Source organism: Lontra canadensis, unplaced genomic scaffold, assembly GCF_010015895.1.
Source record: "Lontra canadensis isolate GAN:19392208 unplaced genomic scaffold, GSC_riverotter_1.0 scaffold75, whole genome shotgun sequence".
NCBI classification, from domain to species: Eukaryota; Metazoa; Chordata; class Mammalia; order Carnivora; family Mustelidae; genus Lontra; species Lontra canadensis.
Window position 1 is genome coordinate 6,224,587 of NW_022631069.1, and position 15,417 is coordinate 6,240,003.

At 35.8% G+C, this 15,417-nt stretch overlaps 1 protein-coding gene across 7 annotated transcripts in view; it reads left to right on the forward strand.

Moving 5' to 3' along the window:
* Positions 1 to 15,417, forward strand: part of PHTF1 (putative homeodomain transcription factor 1) — a 66,417-nt gene that overhangs the window by 38,489 nt on the left and 12,511 nt on the right. For 5 of the 7 annotated variants that reach the window (XR_004385445.1, XR_004385443.1, XR_004385447.1 and 2 more), the window contains 6 exons: positions 27 to 113; positions 3,840 to 3,995; positions 5,035 to 5,130; positions 5,570 to 5,695; positions 6,419 to 6,550; positions 13,989 to 14,059. Coding sequence is in view for 1 of the 7 variants with exons in the window: in XM_032881407.1 (XP_032737298.1) it covers positions 27 to 113; positions 3,840 to 3,995; positions 5,035 to 5,130; positions 5,570 to 5,695; positions 6,419 to 6,439 (486 nt within the window). In the remaining 6 variants the exon portion in view is untranslated. Of the gene's footprint in view, positions 1 to 26; positions 114 to 3,839; positions 3,996 to 5,034; positions 5,131 to 5,569; positions 5,696 to 6,418; positions 6,939 to 13,988; positions 14,060 to 15,417 lie in introns of those variants that run through there. The other 2 variants (XR_004385446.1, XM_032881407.1) reach the window with 2 other exon arrangements.

The window sequence follows — 15,417 nt, forward strand, 5'->3', positions numbered from 1 at the left end:
CCTAACCTATGTGTCTCACTCCACAGAGACGGGGTCCGCAGCGTTCAGTTGATGTGGTTGTATCTTCGGTCTTCTTGCTGACACTTTCCATTGCTTTCATTTGCTGTGCCCAGGTAAGAGTTTTATATTTGTTTTAATGAAGAACGGAAATTCTAATAAGATTCACTATCTATTCTAGACGTGTGTGTGTGTGTGTGTGTGTGTGTGTGTGTGATGAAAATTTGTTTCTCAAGAGCAAGGCACCAGCATGGTTGGGTTGAAATATGTATTTTTTTTTTAATGTATCTAAATTTCTTTTGCTATTTTGAATACTTGTTAATTTTCCTTACTTTTGAAATGAGAATAAAGTAATTCTGAGTGCTTTAAGACTCTAAGATCACTCTAATTTTAGTTGGCAATTTTTGATTGGTGATAAAACTGTCATGCCATGAGGGTTACAGAATAGTGATTTTTCTGACTCCATCTTTCCTTCCACACGTTTGTTAGTTGTCACTCTATGGTTGACCTTTCTTTTGTTTCTTCTTCGTTTCCTTCCTTCCTTCCATCCTTCCTTCCATTATGGACTCATACATTCTGATTTTTATCGAATAGATTGTAATCTATTACTGTATTTCTTTTGATGACTAAATTGTCCCAGATTTGGCCAGTGAGAGACACTTGAAGCTCCCTCCTCTATCCTTTCAACAGGTCCCTGTATCTTTTTTGGGGTGTGGGGGTGGACCTCTCTGCTTTCTTCATTACAAGAAGTTACAGGCTTAGCTTGTATTGTTCCATTTATTGAGTTTTAACTTAATTCTACTGTGGTCAGAGAATATATTCTGAATGTTTCACTCCTTTGAAATTTGTAGAGGCTTGCTTTATTATCTGACATATGTTCAGTTTTATTAAATCCCCATCAGCACTTTGAAAGAACTTGTGTTCTGTTGTTTGGGTGAGCAGCATTCTCTCTATGTAAATTAGTCCACGTTTATTTGTTGTGTTACCTGCATCTCCAGCATCCTTAATCATGTTTTTGGTCTTATTCTGTCAGCCATTGCCAGAGGTGTGTTCAAGTCTACTGTGATGGTGAATTTCTCTTTTATTCCTTTTATTTCTGTCAATTTTATTCCTTTTTATTTCTGTCAATTTTCACTTTGTATATTTTCAAGCTGGCTTTTATGACCTTCATAATTACTTTTTCTCAACCCAAGACCACATGGTGCATTTAGTTATCTTGTCTCCTTAGTCTTCTTTAACCTGGAAAAGTGTCAGGCTGTTCTTTATCTTTCATGATCTTACGTCTCTGAATCTAATATTTCTTAACTTAAAGTCTACTCTGTTTGATATTAACTACACCAGCTGTCTTTTGGTTAGTTTTTGCATGTTATCTTTGCCCACCCTTTCATTTATTTTGTCTTCATATTTGAGTCATGTTTCCTGTAATCAACATATCCTTTTTCTTTTTTCTTTTTTTTTGGTTGCTTATGTCTTAATCCAGCTTCACAGACTTAGTGTTTTGGATTGTCTAGCTCATTATTTAATGTAATTACCATGTATAAAATACTATTTAGTTCTTATTTGGTCTACTTATTAATTTTTCTTTCTTTCCTTTCTTGCCATCTTTTATTAATCTAATGTTTTATAGTATTCCATTTAATCCTCTCTGTTAACTTGTTATATGTTCTTTTACTACTAATGACCTCAGAGATTACAACGTACATCCTTAGTTTATTATAGTCTAATAAATTATTAATTTCTGCTCCCTTGATAATGCTAGGACCTTAGAACACTTTATCTCATTTACCCATTCACCCATTAGTAGTGTCCTTCATTTAAATTTTACATATATTTTAGGGGCGCCTGGGTGGCTCAGTGGGTTGAAGCCTCTGCCTTCGGCTTAGATCATGATCCCAGGGTCCTGCGATCGAGCCCCGCATCAGGCTCTCTGCTCAGCAGGGAGCCTGCTTCCCTTCCTCTCCCTCTGCCTGCCTCTCTGCCTACTTGTGATCTCTGTCTGTCAAATAAGTAAATTTAAAAATTAAAAAAAAAAACTTGTTTAAAAAAAATAAAATAAATTTTACATATATTTTAAACCTACAAGATTATTATTTTTTGTAGTTTATTATTCATTTATACTTACCTACATATTTACCCTTTTCATTAGTTCTTGCATTTCTGTTTTTTTCTGGGATTATTTTCCTCCTGTTTGAATAATTGGCTTGGTGATGAATTCTGTTTTTGTTTGTTTGAAAATGTCTTTTATCACTTTCATGTTTAAAGGATGTTTTTGCTGAGAATACATTTCTAGGTTGCCAGTTGCTTTCAGTACCTTTAAGATTCTGTTGTTTTGGGACGCCTGGGTGGCTCAGTTGGTTAAGCAGCTGCCTTCGGCTCAGGTCATGATCCCAGCGTCCTGGGATCGAGTCCCACATCGGGCTCCTTGCTCTGCAGGGAGCCTGCTTCTCCCTCTGCCTCTGCCTGCCATTCTGTCTGCCTGTGCTTGCTCTCTCTCCCTCTCTCTCTCTCATAAATAAATAAAATCTTAAAAAAAAAAAAAGATTCTGTTGTTTTCTGATTTCCATGTTTTATCCTGAGAAGTTAGCTGTTAGTCTTATTGCTGCTCTTTTGAAAGTAATGTCCTTTTTCTCTGGCTGTTTGTTTTTTTTTTTTTAATTTTTTATTTTTTAAACTAACATACAATGTATTATTAGCCCCAGGGGTACAGGTCTGTGAATCACCAAGTTTACATACTTCATAGCACATACCTTCCCTAATGTCCATAACCCCACTACCCTCTCCCTACCCTCCTCCCCCTGGCATCTCTGGCTGGTTTTAAGAGTTTTTCTTTGTGTTTGGTTTTATAGCCATTTGACTATGGTTTGTGTGTTATCTATTGCTATAAACCAACCACCCTGGTGAAGAGGTGGGTCTAGGTTGCTATAGTTGTTACTTTCATTCCCTGGTTACAGGCAGGGGTGAACACTTGACCCAGACTAAGCCTCTTTTGAAAACTAGAATTGAAAAGCTGAGATATCTGTGGTGGACTTTGGAGAAGGAAGGTCTATAGGGGGTCAGTGGGACCAGTAGGGTGCTATGATAAGCCAAAGCTGGAGCAAGTCAGAGTCAGGGGTGCAGTAAACGAGGTTCTTGCAAGGCAACAGAATTAGCTAAGAGGAGTGGTGATGAGAGCCCAAAGGCCCTCGAGGAAGAGAGATGGAGAAGGGAGCTGCTCTGGGACCTCCTGGTTTTCCGAAGGCCAGCATTTGGTTTCAGTGAGGATTCTCAGTGTATTTTTCAATCAATCCCATTTTACCTTGGGCTGACTTGAGTAAATTTTGAAACAACCAAAGACTTTTACAGAAAACTTGACACATAACAGGCATTTGCTAACTGGTAGCTTCTGCTGCTGCTCTTGTTATTCATGTCCTCAAATGGAGTAAAGAATTGATCCTCAGGATTTTCTAGTCATACTAATAGGATGGGCCACATGTTTTAGGAAGCCCTACTAGTCAGATAAATGCAAATTTAATACTTTGAAAAATGGTCACCAAATAATCATGAGTGGGCATACTAGTGGTTAAAAGGCTGGAAATGTGTTTGTCTTACTTCACTTGTTGTATGTTTTCCTCCTTTGTTACTCTCAGACTTTTGCTGTCTTTCATGCAAAGGAAAAAATCAGGGAACTTAAAGAAATAGTGACTAGTTAAAAAGATAATGCTTTATATGAGTATTTAAACTCTTCTGCTTTGAGTATAAAATATTGGTAACTTCTAAATCTTTTTAAATTGCTAGAATAAAGGAGGGGAACCATAGATTTGGAGACAAATGAAAAACTTAACTTTTTTTGGTCTTTTGTATAGGTTCTCCAAGGGCATAAAACTTTCCTGAATGATGCTTATAATTGGGAATTTTTGATCTGGGAAACAGCTTTACTACTTTTCTTGCTGCGTCTTGCTTCACTGGGGTCTGAAACCAATAAGAAATACAGCAATGTTTCAATATTACTTACCGAGCAGGTATTGGTTGGTCCTTGTCGACTTGGTGCTGTGGTTAGAGATGGCGTAATAAAATCTGTGCGGAAGATTCAGGGTTGAGTTTAGATTTAGCACTTTCTAACTGTGTGAGCTTACAAGTCACTCTGCTACTATATAAGTGTTTCCTTCTCGTGAAATGAGGGTAATAATCTTCTCCACCTGTTCCCAGAATTGTAAGAATTAAGATCTTATGGATTGAAAGTATTTTGTATATTATAAAGTTATCTTTATTGGTGGCAATGGAGCATGTTTTTAATGACATATTCCACATCAAATATTAGATCTTTGTAGTACTTGTCATTTAAACATGTTTAATAAGCTTCTTGAATTTCTTCTCTATCAGCTGTAGAATACATCCAATGTTTGGAAAATGCTTGCTCTTTAGTATGTGACTGGATTTTAAGACTGGGAAATGTTTCTTATAAATACAGAGTAGTATAAAGGGGTTTTGTTTGTTTAATTTTGATTTCATGTTTATCCATAAGTTATAAATAAAAACATTTGGTATCATTAGATTTTCTTTTTTTGCCTTAGAATTATAGTGGGGAATATTTCCTAGCAGAGAAAAGATATGGAAATATAGCAAGTGAAAAGCAGCAGCTATCTTCTTACATCTCATTTGTGTTTCCCAAGGATGTTAGTTTATGTGGGAGACACCAAAAAGAGTAAGAGAGAGCTTTTGAACTGAAGGAATTCATATGTTAATTGTTGTGTTATAATTAGTATTACACTTTTTGTTTATATATATATTTGTTTTTATATATATTTATATATATATATAAACAAAAAGTGTAATACTAAATATATATATTTTTTAATCCACTAAATAGCTTTTCTTTGCCAGATGTGGCTGACTGGAGTGGGGTGTAGGGCATGTGACATACGTATTCTGTAGAAATAACTGCAGGAATTTCAAAATGTATTTTATTTGAATATATTACTCTCAAATCTGCCAGACTTAATGCAGTATGTATATATCTTTTTTTGTGACATTTGCCTTAATATCTCCTTTTTCTCTTAGATTAATTTATATCTTAAGATGGAGAAAAAGCCGAATAAGAAAGAACAGCTTACTCTAGTTAATAATGTATTAAAGCTGTCTACCAAGTTATTGAAAGTAAGTAATATCCCGTGATACACTTTTACTAGCACTTAAATCAATGCTTTACTTACTGAAGGAGACCGTAGGAACAGGTAGATGTCGGGCTGTGTACATTCAAAATACCAACTTGATAGTTTGGGGTTAATGACTACATAGAAAAAAATTTCTCATCTCATTACCCAGGTTCAGGTGATTGCTGACACCTGTCACATTTTTCAAATGAACATTTCTTAAAAATCACAAATAACATACCATGCAAACCCACATTTAATCACGTAGCTAGTGGAAAAGTAGATGAGAGTCCATTAGAGGTTTTCTGAATGCAGCCATTGAACATGAAGGAAAGATGGCCTGACGCAGTCATCCCCACCCAAGACCTAAAACACAGCCCAGAAATCAGTGGCGGCCATAGAGAGGCCATGGATCTCATCTCCGTTCTTTCATGTTTTTGTAGGAGTTGGACACACCATTTAGACTCTATGGACTGACTATGAATCCCTTAATCTACAATATCACACGAGTCGTTATCCTTTCTGCTGTCTCAGGTGTTATAAGTGATCTTCTAGGATTTAATATAAGAGTAAGTGAGACCAGTACTCTGTAGCATCTGCTTAGTCTTAAAAATGACCAAATATAATAACCCTCGCTTTTCACCCTGTGTGTGTGTGTGAAAGAGAGAGAGAGAGAGAGAGAGAGATTGGAATAAGATCTCTTGAGGTAGGGGCGCCTGGGTGGCTCAGTGGGTTAAAGCCTCTGCCTTCGACTCAGGTCATGATCCCAGTGTCCTGGGATCGAGCCCCACATCGGGCTCTCTGCTCCGCAGGGTGCCTGCTTCCTCCTCTCTCTGCTTCTCTGCCTACTTGTGATCTCTGTCTGTCAAATAAATAAACAAAATCTTTAAAAAAAAAAAAAGATATCTTGAGGTAAAATAGACATTTTGATGGTGGTGCACAGGCTTCTTAGCTTAGGTTTCCTCATTTGACACAAGTGAAATAGACTGTGCTCTTGAATAGAACACAAAGTCAAGTTTGAATCTCATGTCAGTCTAATAGCATGGGCTGCGGGATGACTGTCCTCTCATCTAGGGATGTACACAGTGGCAGAATGAATGAAAACCCAAGACCCACGAACTGCAGTGTGTCATTTTTGACCCTGGGAATTGTTCATGTTTCTCTATGGTGTTCTGTGGTTGCTATTGTTCTTCTTATGTAAAGGGTTCTTGGTTCATTATCACGTAAGTGGACTTGTAAACCCCAACTGTTGGTCTTCAAACTAACCAATTTTGGTGATTTTCTTTTCTTAGCTGTGGAAAATTAAGTCATAAGCTGAGCCATGTGCCTGGACTCTCCCCTTGCTGGCATCAGTACTGGCCCATTAAGGAAGGAGAGGACTTGCAGAAACCATGAGACTCCTACGTGCTTGTTCACACACAGAGGTGCCCTCTGCTCTGCCTAATCTTACAAATGGTGTTTTCAGAGGAACAAATCCTTTTCCAGTGTGGTGCGCATGCCAAAAATTGTATTTTCATGCTTTTCAAACATTATGAATAGTCAGATCATGCGTTATGGTAAGAAGGACAACTTTCTAAGTTAGGAAATTGATTTTGGGCATTTCAGAGCTGTGACACTTATATTTACTGCAAGTAGTCTTTTGGGTTACTGTGGTAGATGCCCGACGCATGCAAAAAATATCTTCTCTCGGAAATGGCAAATTCAGTACTTTTCTATTAAGTCTATACAATTAGAGATTTCTTTTCTCTAACAAAAAGATATCAAATTTAAACTATTTTAGGTTGAACCCAAATAAAGAATTTTCTTGGAGAATTTCAGTTTCTAGGCTTTTTTTGTTGTTGCTGTTGCAGAAAAAAAAATAACCTTTTAACCTGTGAGTTTCTGTTAACTGTGGAGAAAATTTTAATTCACTTACAGTTTTGAAGTTAACCCCAGTAACTGCATAGCTTTGGGGGAAAGAGACATGAATATAATGTGCCATGTAATTCAGCCAGAGATGTGTTAAGTGTATGTGTACTCATTCATGTCCGTCATACAACATGGTTTCCACATAAATCCTCTGAGCTGTTGCCTATCACAGTGCTAAGTAAGGCATGGGTAGTTCATTGTACGACTCAAGATACCCAACCCTTGGTTTAGTTTCAGGTCCTTAGTGTCTATACTCAGCCAAGTTATACTTTTGATGATTTGGGTTCTCTTATCATCATTCCCTGTTACACACACATGCATATACATATGTTAATGAAAACTCTCATAGCCTACATATAATTCTTGCTCTTTAAGCTCTCTGCTTCGAAGAATCTCTTGAAGCAAATTGAAAGTCTGAACATTTTAATGATAAGATTGTATGAATTTTTATTTTATCTTATTGAAATAGAATTAACCTACAGTGTTATATTATTTTTAGGCATACCATATGATGTTTCAACAATTCTATACTCTAGTCAGTGCTCATTACCTGATAAGCGTACTTTTATTCCCCTTCATTTTGTGAATTTTTAGAAGGAAATAATTTAGAAATTTAGGTATTACCCATAAAGTATGTACCTACACAAAATCAGTGTATCAATTATATTTATCCTAATGTGCAGGAAGATTTCTGAAGTTTAAAGATGAATTTTCCAAGAGTCCAGGGATTGAGGTCAGACCTATCTGGGTTCATGCCCTTGGCTCTGCAGTTTACTAGCTTCATAATCTAAGGCAAATTACTTAACCTCTGTCCATCTGTTAAATGGGAATAACTACTACCTAATAGAGTTTTTAAGGTTGAATGCAATTATCATGGAAGGTACTTAACATATAGTGCGTAGTCCTTTGTAAATCCACAACAAACATTTGTTGTTACTATTTAAGACCTTTAAAAAATCTTTCACCAGTAGATTCCTAACTGTGAACATAGAAACATAGGAAGCAAGGTTGCTGACCTAGGAGGGATTACTAAAAATTTGCAGCCATTTTTAAATGCTGCATGAGAGTTATAATTTCTTTTAAATGTACAGCCCCTATATAGTGATTTGCCTGTAGAAGCAACTCTTCTGTAAAGGCACTTCAGGATCTCATCAGATGACTCCAAGAAATCATGCTTTTACTATTTTCCATAAGCAACAATAGCAACTGTGTCCATGCAAGACTGAGCTCAGTGCAAATTTCAGATGAACAAAGCTCATGCCTGTAGCTTTTTCTGCTACAAAAAATGCTATTTGGTTTTTATTTGCAACTTTTACCCAGTGAATTGTTCAGTTTAAATGCAGCATTTAGAATAGTTTACTCTTAGAGTTGTTTCAGTTACAGGTTTGATAGTGTGTAAATGGTTTACATTATTTTTTCAGGTGGATAAAATTATATAGAAGTACAGTTGCTCATGTTGGAAACAGGAATCATTCTTGATTCCTTCCTCTTCCTTCAGCCTCACATCCAGGCACCAAGTCTTTGAATAACTACCTTCTAGATATTTTTCTAATCAGCCCACTGTTCTCCATACCCACTTCTACGACCCCAGTCAATGTCAACATTCATTGTTTTGGTGAACAAGTTTATGCTGCCTTTGCTCTTACGTATGTATTACCCCTTGTCCCCCCAGCCCAGTCTGTTCTTCGTAGAAAGCTAATGTGTCTTTCTGAAAATGTAGGTCGCATCATTTAGAATCTATTAGTTGCTTACAATTACTTTGAAGATAAAAATCCAAAATCCTTTTAGCAAGGTGTCCAGGCCCACCTTGTTGAGGAAGATTTTTTTGAATCTGTACTTGAAAGATCTTTTTGCTGGGTCTAAAACTCTAGTTTTAAAGTTGTTGCTCCACTGCCTTCTGAATTGTGTTGTTTCTGATGAGAAGTCTGCTGTCGTTCTTATCTTTTTAAATCTCTGCTGCTTTTAAGATTTTTAATCATCTAATTTGTACAGTTTAATTATGTGCATTGGTGTAGTGTTCTTCATGATTTTTGTGCTTGGGGTTAGTTGCACTTATTGGACTTGTGGATTTATATAGTTTAATTTTGGCTGTTAGCATTTTTTAGGAAAATTTCCTAAAATAAGTTTTCTTTACCCCACTCTCTCCTACCTCCTTCTGGGACTCTAATTTACATGTATGTTGGTCTGCTCGAAGTTGTCCCACAGCATACTGATGTATTTGTACATTTCCTGTCTTCTTTCTCTGTGTTGAAATTTGGATAATTTCTGTTGCCATGCCTTCAAGTTCACCAACTTATTCTTCTGCACTTTTTTGTGCAGAATTTGCTGTTAACCTTAAATAATGTATTTTTTGTCTGTGGAAATTTGATTTTTAAAAAATCTTTCATGTCTCTCCCTAATATACTATTTCTTTTCTCTACCTTGTTTAACATAATAAATGTATTTACAATAGGAATAGTAAATAAGGACATTAAAAGAGTTAACATCTGTGTTATTTTTGGGTTTGTTTTTAATTCTTGATTTTTCTTGTTTTGGATAATATTTTCCTGCTACTTTGCATGCCTGGTAATTTTTAAATTGAATGTGTGTTTTATACTGTTGGATGTTGGGTTTTTGTGTACATATGTGTATTCTTTTAAATCTTCTTGAGCTTTGTGTTGGAGTACCGTCAAGTTACTTGGAAACAGTTTGATCATTTCAAGGCTTGCTTAGAAGCTTTGTTAGGTGGACCAGAGCAGCCTGTAGTCAGGGCTCCTTTTCTCCCCTACTGAAGCAATAGCCTCCTGAGTATTCAACCCAGTGTCCTGTTTATTATATGAGGTTTCTCCAGTTGGACCGTGGGAACACAGACTATTCCCAGCTCAGAATTTCTCTGCCACGTCTTTTTGGTAGTCCTTTCCCTGTTGTTTGATATTTCCCAACAAGTATTATGCTGATCAGTACTTACCTAAGGACTTGAAAGGAATCTTCTACATGTTTTTTTGGTACTGTCATCTCTATGCAGCTGTCTTCTTTCCGGTACTCTGTTTTGTAAATTCCAGCTGTGTTGATCTTTCCAAATTCTTAACTTTGTCTCCTCGACACAGCAAGACTGCTTGGTTCAGTTTGGGTTCCCCCTTCCTGAACTGCAGCCTAGAAATGGCATCTAAGCAGTAATCTGGGGTAGTCATGGGGCACAATTCATTTAATTCCTTTATCCTATACTTTCTGTTGTGCAAGATTTAAAACCCGTTTTTTATATATGTTTTTCCTTTTTTTGTTGTTGTTGTTTAAGGTGGGAGAATAAGTGTCTTACCCACCTTGGTAAATTGTACAAAGTTTACTCAGTTGCTTAGGGTTTCTTCTTGGGGCTCCTCTCTTTTGTGTCAGTGCTACATTTCCTCTGCTACTAGGTTAAGCCTCCTTCACTTTCAATTGAATTAACATGCTGAGCCTTTCCATTCTTTCCTCCTACAGTTGGTTCTCCACAGCCACATGAATGAGCTTAAAGATATGGAAACTGTATACCTAGATCATTCCTACTAAAGCCCTTCCTGGCTTTCCCTGTGGTGGTCTCCAAGGTCCTTCATTATTAGGCTTGCCTCCATTTCTAGCTTCACTCCTCAATACCGTATAATCACACTGGCTTCCCTCTGTTCCTCCATTACACCAAGTTCTTTCCCATATCAGATTTGTGTCCACCATACATTTTCTTCTGTTCTCCCCTGAATGGCTGCTCAGTTGTTTGTTCCTCTGATGACCTGAAAGTCGTTCCCTGTCTCTCCTTGTTGTCAGTTATATGGCCCTATTCATTTCCTTCAGGCCACTTAACACAATCTGATCATCCTGTTTTTTAAAAATTTTTACTGAAGAGAAGTCCTTTATTTCTTTTTAAAAAATTACTTGCTTTTATTTTATTTTATTTTATTTTTTTAAGGATTTTATTTGTTTATTTGACAGAGAGATCACAAGCAGGCAGGGAGGCAGGCAGAGAGAAGAGAAAGCAGACTCTCCGCAGAGCAGAGAGCCCAATGCGGGGCTCGATCCCAGGATGCTGGGATCATGACCTGAGCCGAAGGCAGAGGCTTTAACCCACTGAGCCACCCAGGTGCCCCAAAATTACTTGCTTTTAATTGAAGTATAGTTGTTATGCAATATTACATTAGTTTCAGGTGTATAATATAGTGACTCGACATTTACATACATTATAAAATGCTCACCATAATAAGTGTAGTTACCATCTGTCACCATATAAAATTATTACAATATTATTGACTGCATTCACCATGCTGTACTTACACCCCATTTTATTTACAATCAATTAAAATCTTATTTACTTTATAACTGGAATTTTGTACCTCTTAATCCCCTTTGCCTATTTCACTCATCTTCTTATTCCCCTCCCTTCTTGCAGCCACCACTTTGTTTTCTGAATTTATGAGTCCGTTTTCTATTTTGTTTTGTCGTTTAGATTTCACATAGAGGTGAAATCATTTGGTATTTGTGTTACTCTGTCTTATTTCACCTAGCATAACACCTTTTAGGTCTATCCATGTCACAAATGGCAGGATTTCATTATTTTTATGGCTAAGTAATATTCTAGAGTATGTGTGTGTGTGTGTGTGTGTGTGTGTGTGTGTGTGTGTACATACACAATGTCTTATTTATTCATTCATCTGTCCATACTTAAATTCCTTCCACATCTTGGCTATTGTAAATAATGCTGTAAGAAACATAGGGAAGCATATATCTTTTCAAATTAATGTTTTTGTTTTGTTTGGGCAAGTACATAGGAGAGAATTAACATTCACATTAACTAGATCATATGTTATTTGTCTTTTTAATTTTTTGAGGAACCTCCATGCTGTTCTCCAAAGTGGCGGCACCAAATGTACATTCCCAACAATAGACCAACAGTGCAAGAGGATCCCCTTTTATCTATGTCCTTGCCAACACTTGTTATTTCTTGTGTTTTTGATACTAGACATTCTGACCGATGTCAGGTGATATCTCACTGTGGTTTTGATTTGCATTTTCCTGATGATTAGATGATGAGGTTCTTTTCATGTGTCAGTATTCTATATGTCTTTTTTATAGGGGGAAAAACATCTATTCAGATTTTCTGTGCATTTTTAAATTCCATTGTTTGTTTTTTTGGCATTGAGTTGTATGGGTTTTTAAATATATTTTGGATGTTAATCCTTACTAAGTATATTATTTGCAAATATCTTCTCCCATTCTGTAGAATGTTTTTTGTTTTGTTTTGTTTTTGGTTTTCTTTGTTGGAAAAAGCTTTTTATTTTGATACAGTCCCACTTGTTTATTTTTGCTTTTGTTGCCCTTGTCTGAGGAGATATATCCAAAACAGTACTGTTAGGTCAATGTTTAAGAGTATTACTTGCCTATATTTCCTTTTAGGAGTTTTACTCTTTCAGCTCTTGCATTTAGGTCTTTTATCAATTTTATTTTTGTGGATAGTATAGGAAAATGGCCTGGTGTCATTCTTTTGTGTGTAGCTGTCCAGTTTTCCCAATACCATTCATTTAAGAGACTGTCTTTTCCCTGTTGTGTATTCTTGCCTCCTTTGTTGTAGATTAATTGACCATGTAAGTACAGTTTATTTTGGGGCTCTCTATTCTGTTCCATCGATCTGTGTGTCTCTATTTGTGTCAGTTCCATACTGTTTTCATGACTATAGCTCTGTATTGTAGTTTGAAATCTAATATTGTTTACCTCCAGCTTTGTTCTTCTTTCTCTTTTTTTTTTTTAAGATTTTATTTATTTTTTTGACAGAGATCACAAGTAGGCAGAGAGGCAGGCAGAGAGAGAGGAGAAAACAGGCTCCCTGTTGAGCGGAGAGCCTGATGCGTGGCTCGATCCCAGGACCCTGGGATCATGACCCGAGCTGAAGACAGAGGCGTTAAACCCACTGAGCCACCCAGGCACCCCTGTTCTTCTTTCTCAAGATTGTTTTCACTATTTGGGGACTTTTGGAGTTCCACACCAATTTAGGATTATTCGTTCTAGTTCTATGAAAAATGCTTTTGATATTTTGATAGGGATTGCCCTGAACCTATAGATTGCTTTGGATAGTATTGGACATTTTAACAATATTAATTCTTCCAATATGTGAGCATGGCATATCTTTTCATTTGTATCATCTTCAATTTCTTTAATAATGTCTTATAGTTTTCAGAGTACAGACCTTTCACCTCCTTGGTTAAATTTATTCCTAAGTGTTTCATTGTTCTTGGTACTATTATAAATGAGATTTGTTTTTGTAATTTCTCTTACAATTCATTATTAGTGTATAGAAATGCAACATATTTCTGTATATTAATTTTGTATCTTAAAACTTCACTGAATTCATTTATTCTAAATTTCTGGTGGAGTCTTGAGGGTCTCTCTGTATATAGCATTATGTCATTTGCAAATAGTGACAGCTTTATTTCTTCCTTACCATTTGGATGCCTTTTATTTCTTTTTCTTGACTGATTACTGCATCTAGGGCTTCTAGTACTATGTTAAATAGAAGTGGTGAGCATGGATATCCTTGTCTCGTTTCTGATCTTAGAGGAGAAGCTTTCAGGTTTTACCCTTGAGTACGATATTAGCTGTGTGTTTTTCATATATAGCCTTTATTTTACTGAGGTATGTTCCCTCTATCCCCACATTGTTGAGAGTTTTTATCATGAATGGATGCTGAATTTTATCAAATGCTTTCTCTACCATCCAGATGATCATATGATTTTTTAATCATTTTTTTTGACGTGATGTATCATGTTGGCTGATTTGTGGATATTGAACTATCCCTGCATACTTGAAATAAATCTCACTTGATCATGGTGAATAATCATTTTAATGTATTGTTGAATTCAATTTTCTACTAGTTTGTTGAGGATTTTTGCATCATGTTCATGAAGGATATTGGCTTGTAATTTTCTTTTTTCATAGTGTTTTTCTTTTTGGTATCAGGTTAATGCTGGCCTTATAGAATGAATTTGGAAGCATTCCTTCTTCTTCAACTTTTTTGGAAGAGTTGGAGGGTATGTATTAACTCTATTTTTTATGTTTGGTAGAATTCACTTGTGAAGCCAGCTGGTCCTAGACTTTGGTTTGTTGGAAGATTTTTGATTACTGATTCAATTTATTATTAATAATTGGTCTGTTCAAATTATCTTTTTCTTCCCTTCTCAGTTTTGGAAGATTGTGTGTTTCTAGGTATTTACCTGTTTCTTCCAGGTTGTCTAATATGTTGGCATATAATTTTTTGTAGTAGTTTTTTGTAATGTTTTGTATTTCTGTGGTGTCAGTTGTAACTTCTTTTTCATTTTTGATTTTGGGTCCTCTTTTTTTCTTTATGAGTGTCCAGTGTTTTATCAGTTTTGTTCATCTTTTTAGAGTACTAGCTCTTAGTTTCATTGATCTTTTCTATTGTTTAGTTAGTCTCCATTTTTTCAACTCTGATCTTTATTATTTCCTTCCTTCTACTGACTTTAAGATTTGTTCTTCTGTTTCTATTTGTTTAGGTGTAAGATTAGATTGAGATTTTTCTTATTCTTTAAGGTAGGCCTGTGATGTTATAAACTTTCCTCTTAGATGGAAGTGGGGCGTCCCCTAGTATTATTGCATTACTGTTAGTTTCTCCCTTTTTATCTATTAGTATTTCCTTCATATATTTAGGTACTCCTATGTTGGGTGCATATTTATAATTGTTATATCTTCTTGTAGGCTTAATTTTTTTTATATTATATAATGCCTTCTTTGTCTCTTGTTATAGTTTTTGTTTTAAAGTCTATTTTTTTCTGATATAAGTATTACTACCCAGCTTTTTTTGGATCCATTTGCATGGAGTATCTTTTTCCTTCTCTCCACTTTCAGTCTGTATCTTTAGGTCTGAAGTGAGTCTCTTCTAGGCAACATATAGATGGGTCCTTTTTTTTTTCTCCCCCATCTATTCAGTCACCCTAGGTCTTTTGACTAGAACATTTAGTCCACTTACATTTAAAGTAGTTATTGATAGGTAGGTACTTATTGCCATTTGTTGTTTTATTTATTCATTTATTTTTGTGGTTTGTCCCCGTTCTTCTTTTTTGCTCTCTTCTCCTGTGATTTGATGATTTCTTTAGTGTTAGGCTTAGATTTCCTTCTCTTTATTTTTTGTGTATTTATTATGGGTTTTTGGTTTGTGGTTGCCATGAGGTTTATGTATAACATCCTATGTATACAGGAGTCTATTTTAAGTTCATGTTCACTTAAGTTCAAACACATTCTAAAAGTAATACATTTTACCCCCCTTCTCCATGTTTTATGTATTTGGTGTTACATTTTACATTTTATTTTGTGTATCCCTGAACTAATTATTGTAGATATAATTGATTTTACTACTTTTGTCTTTTACCTT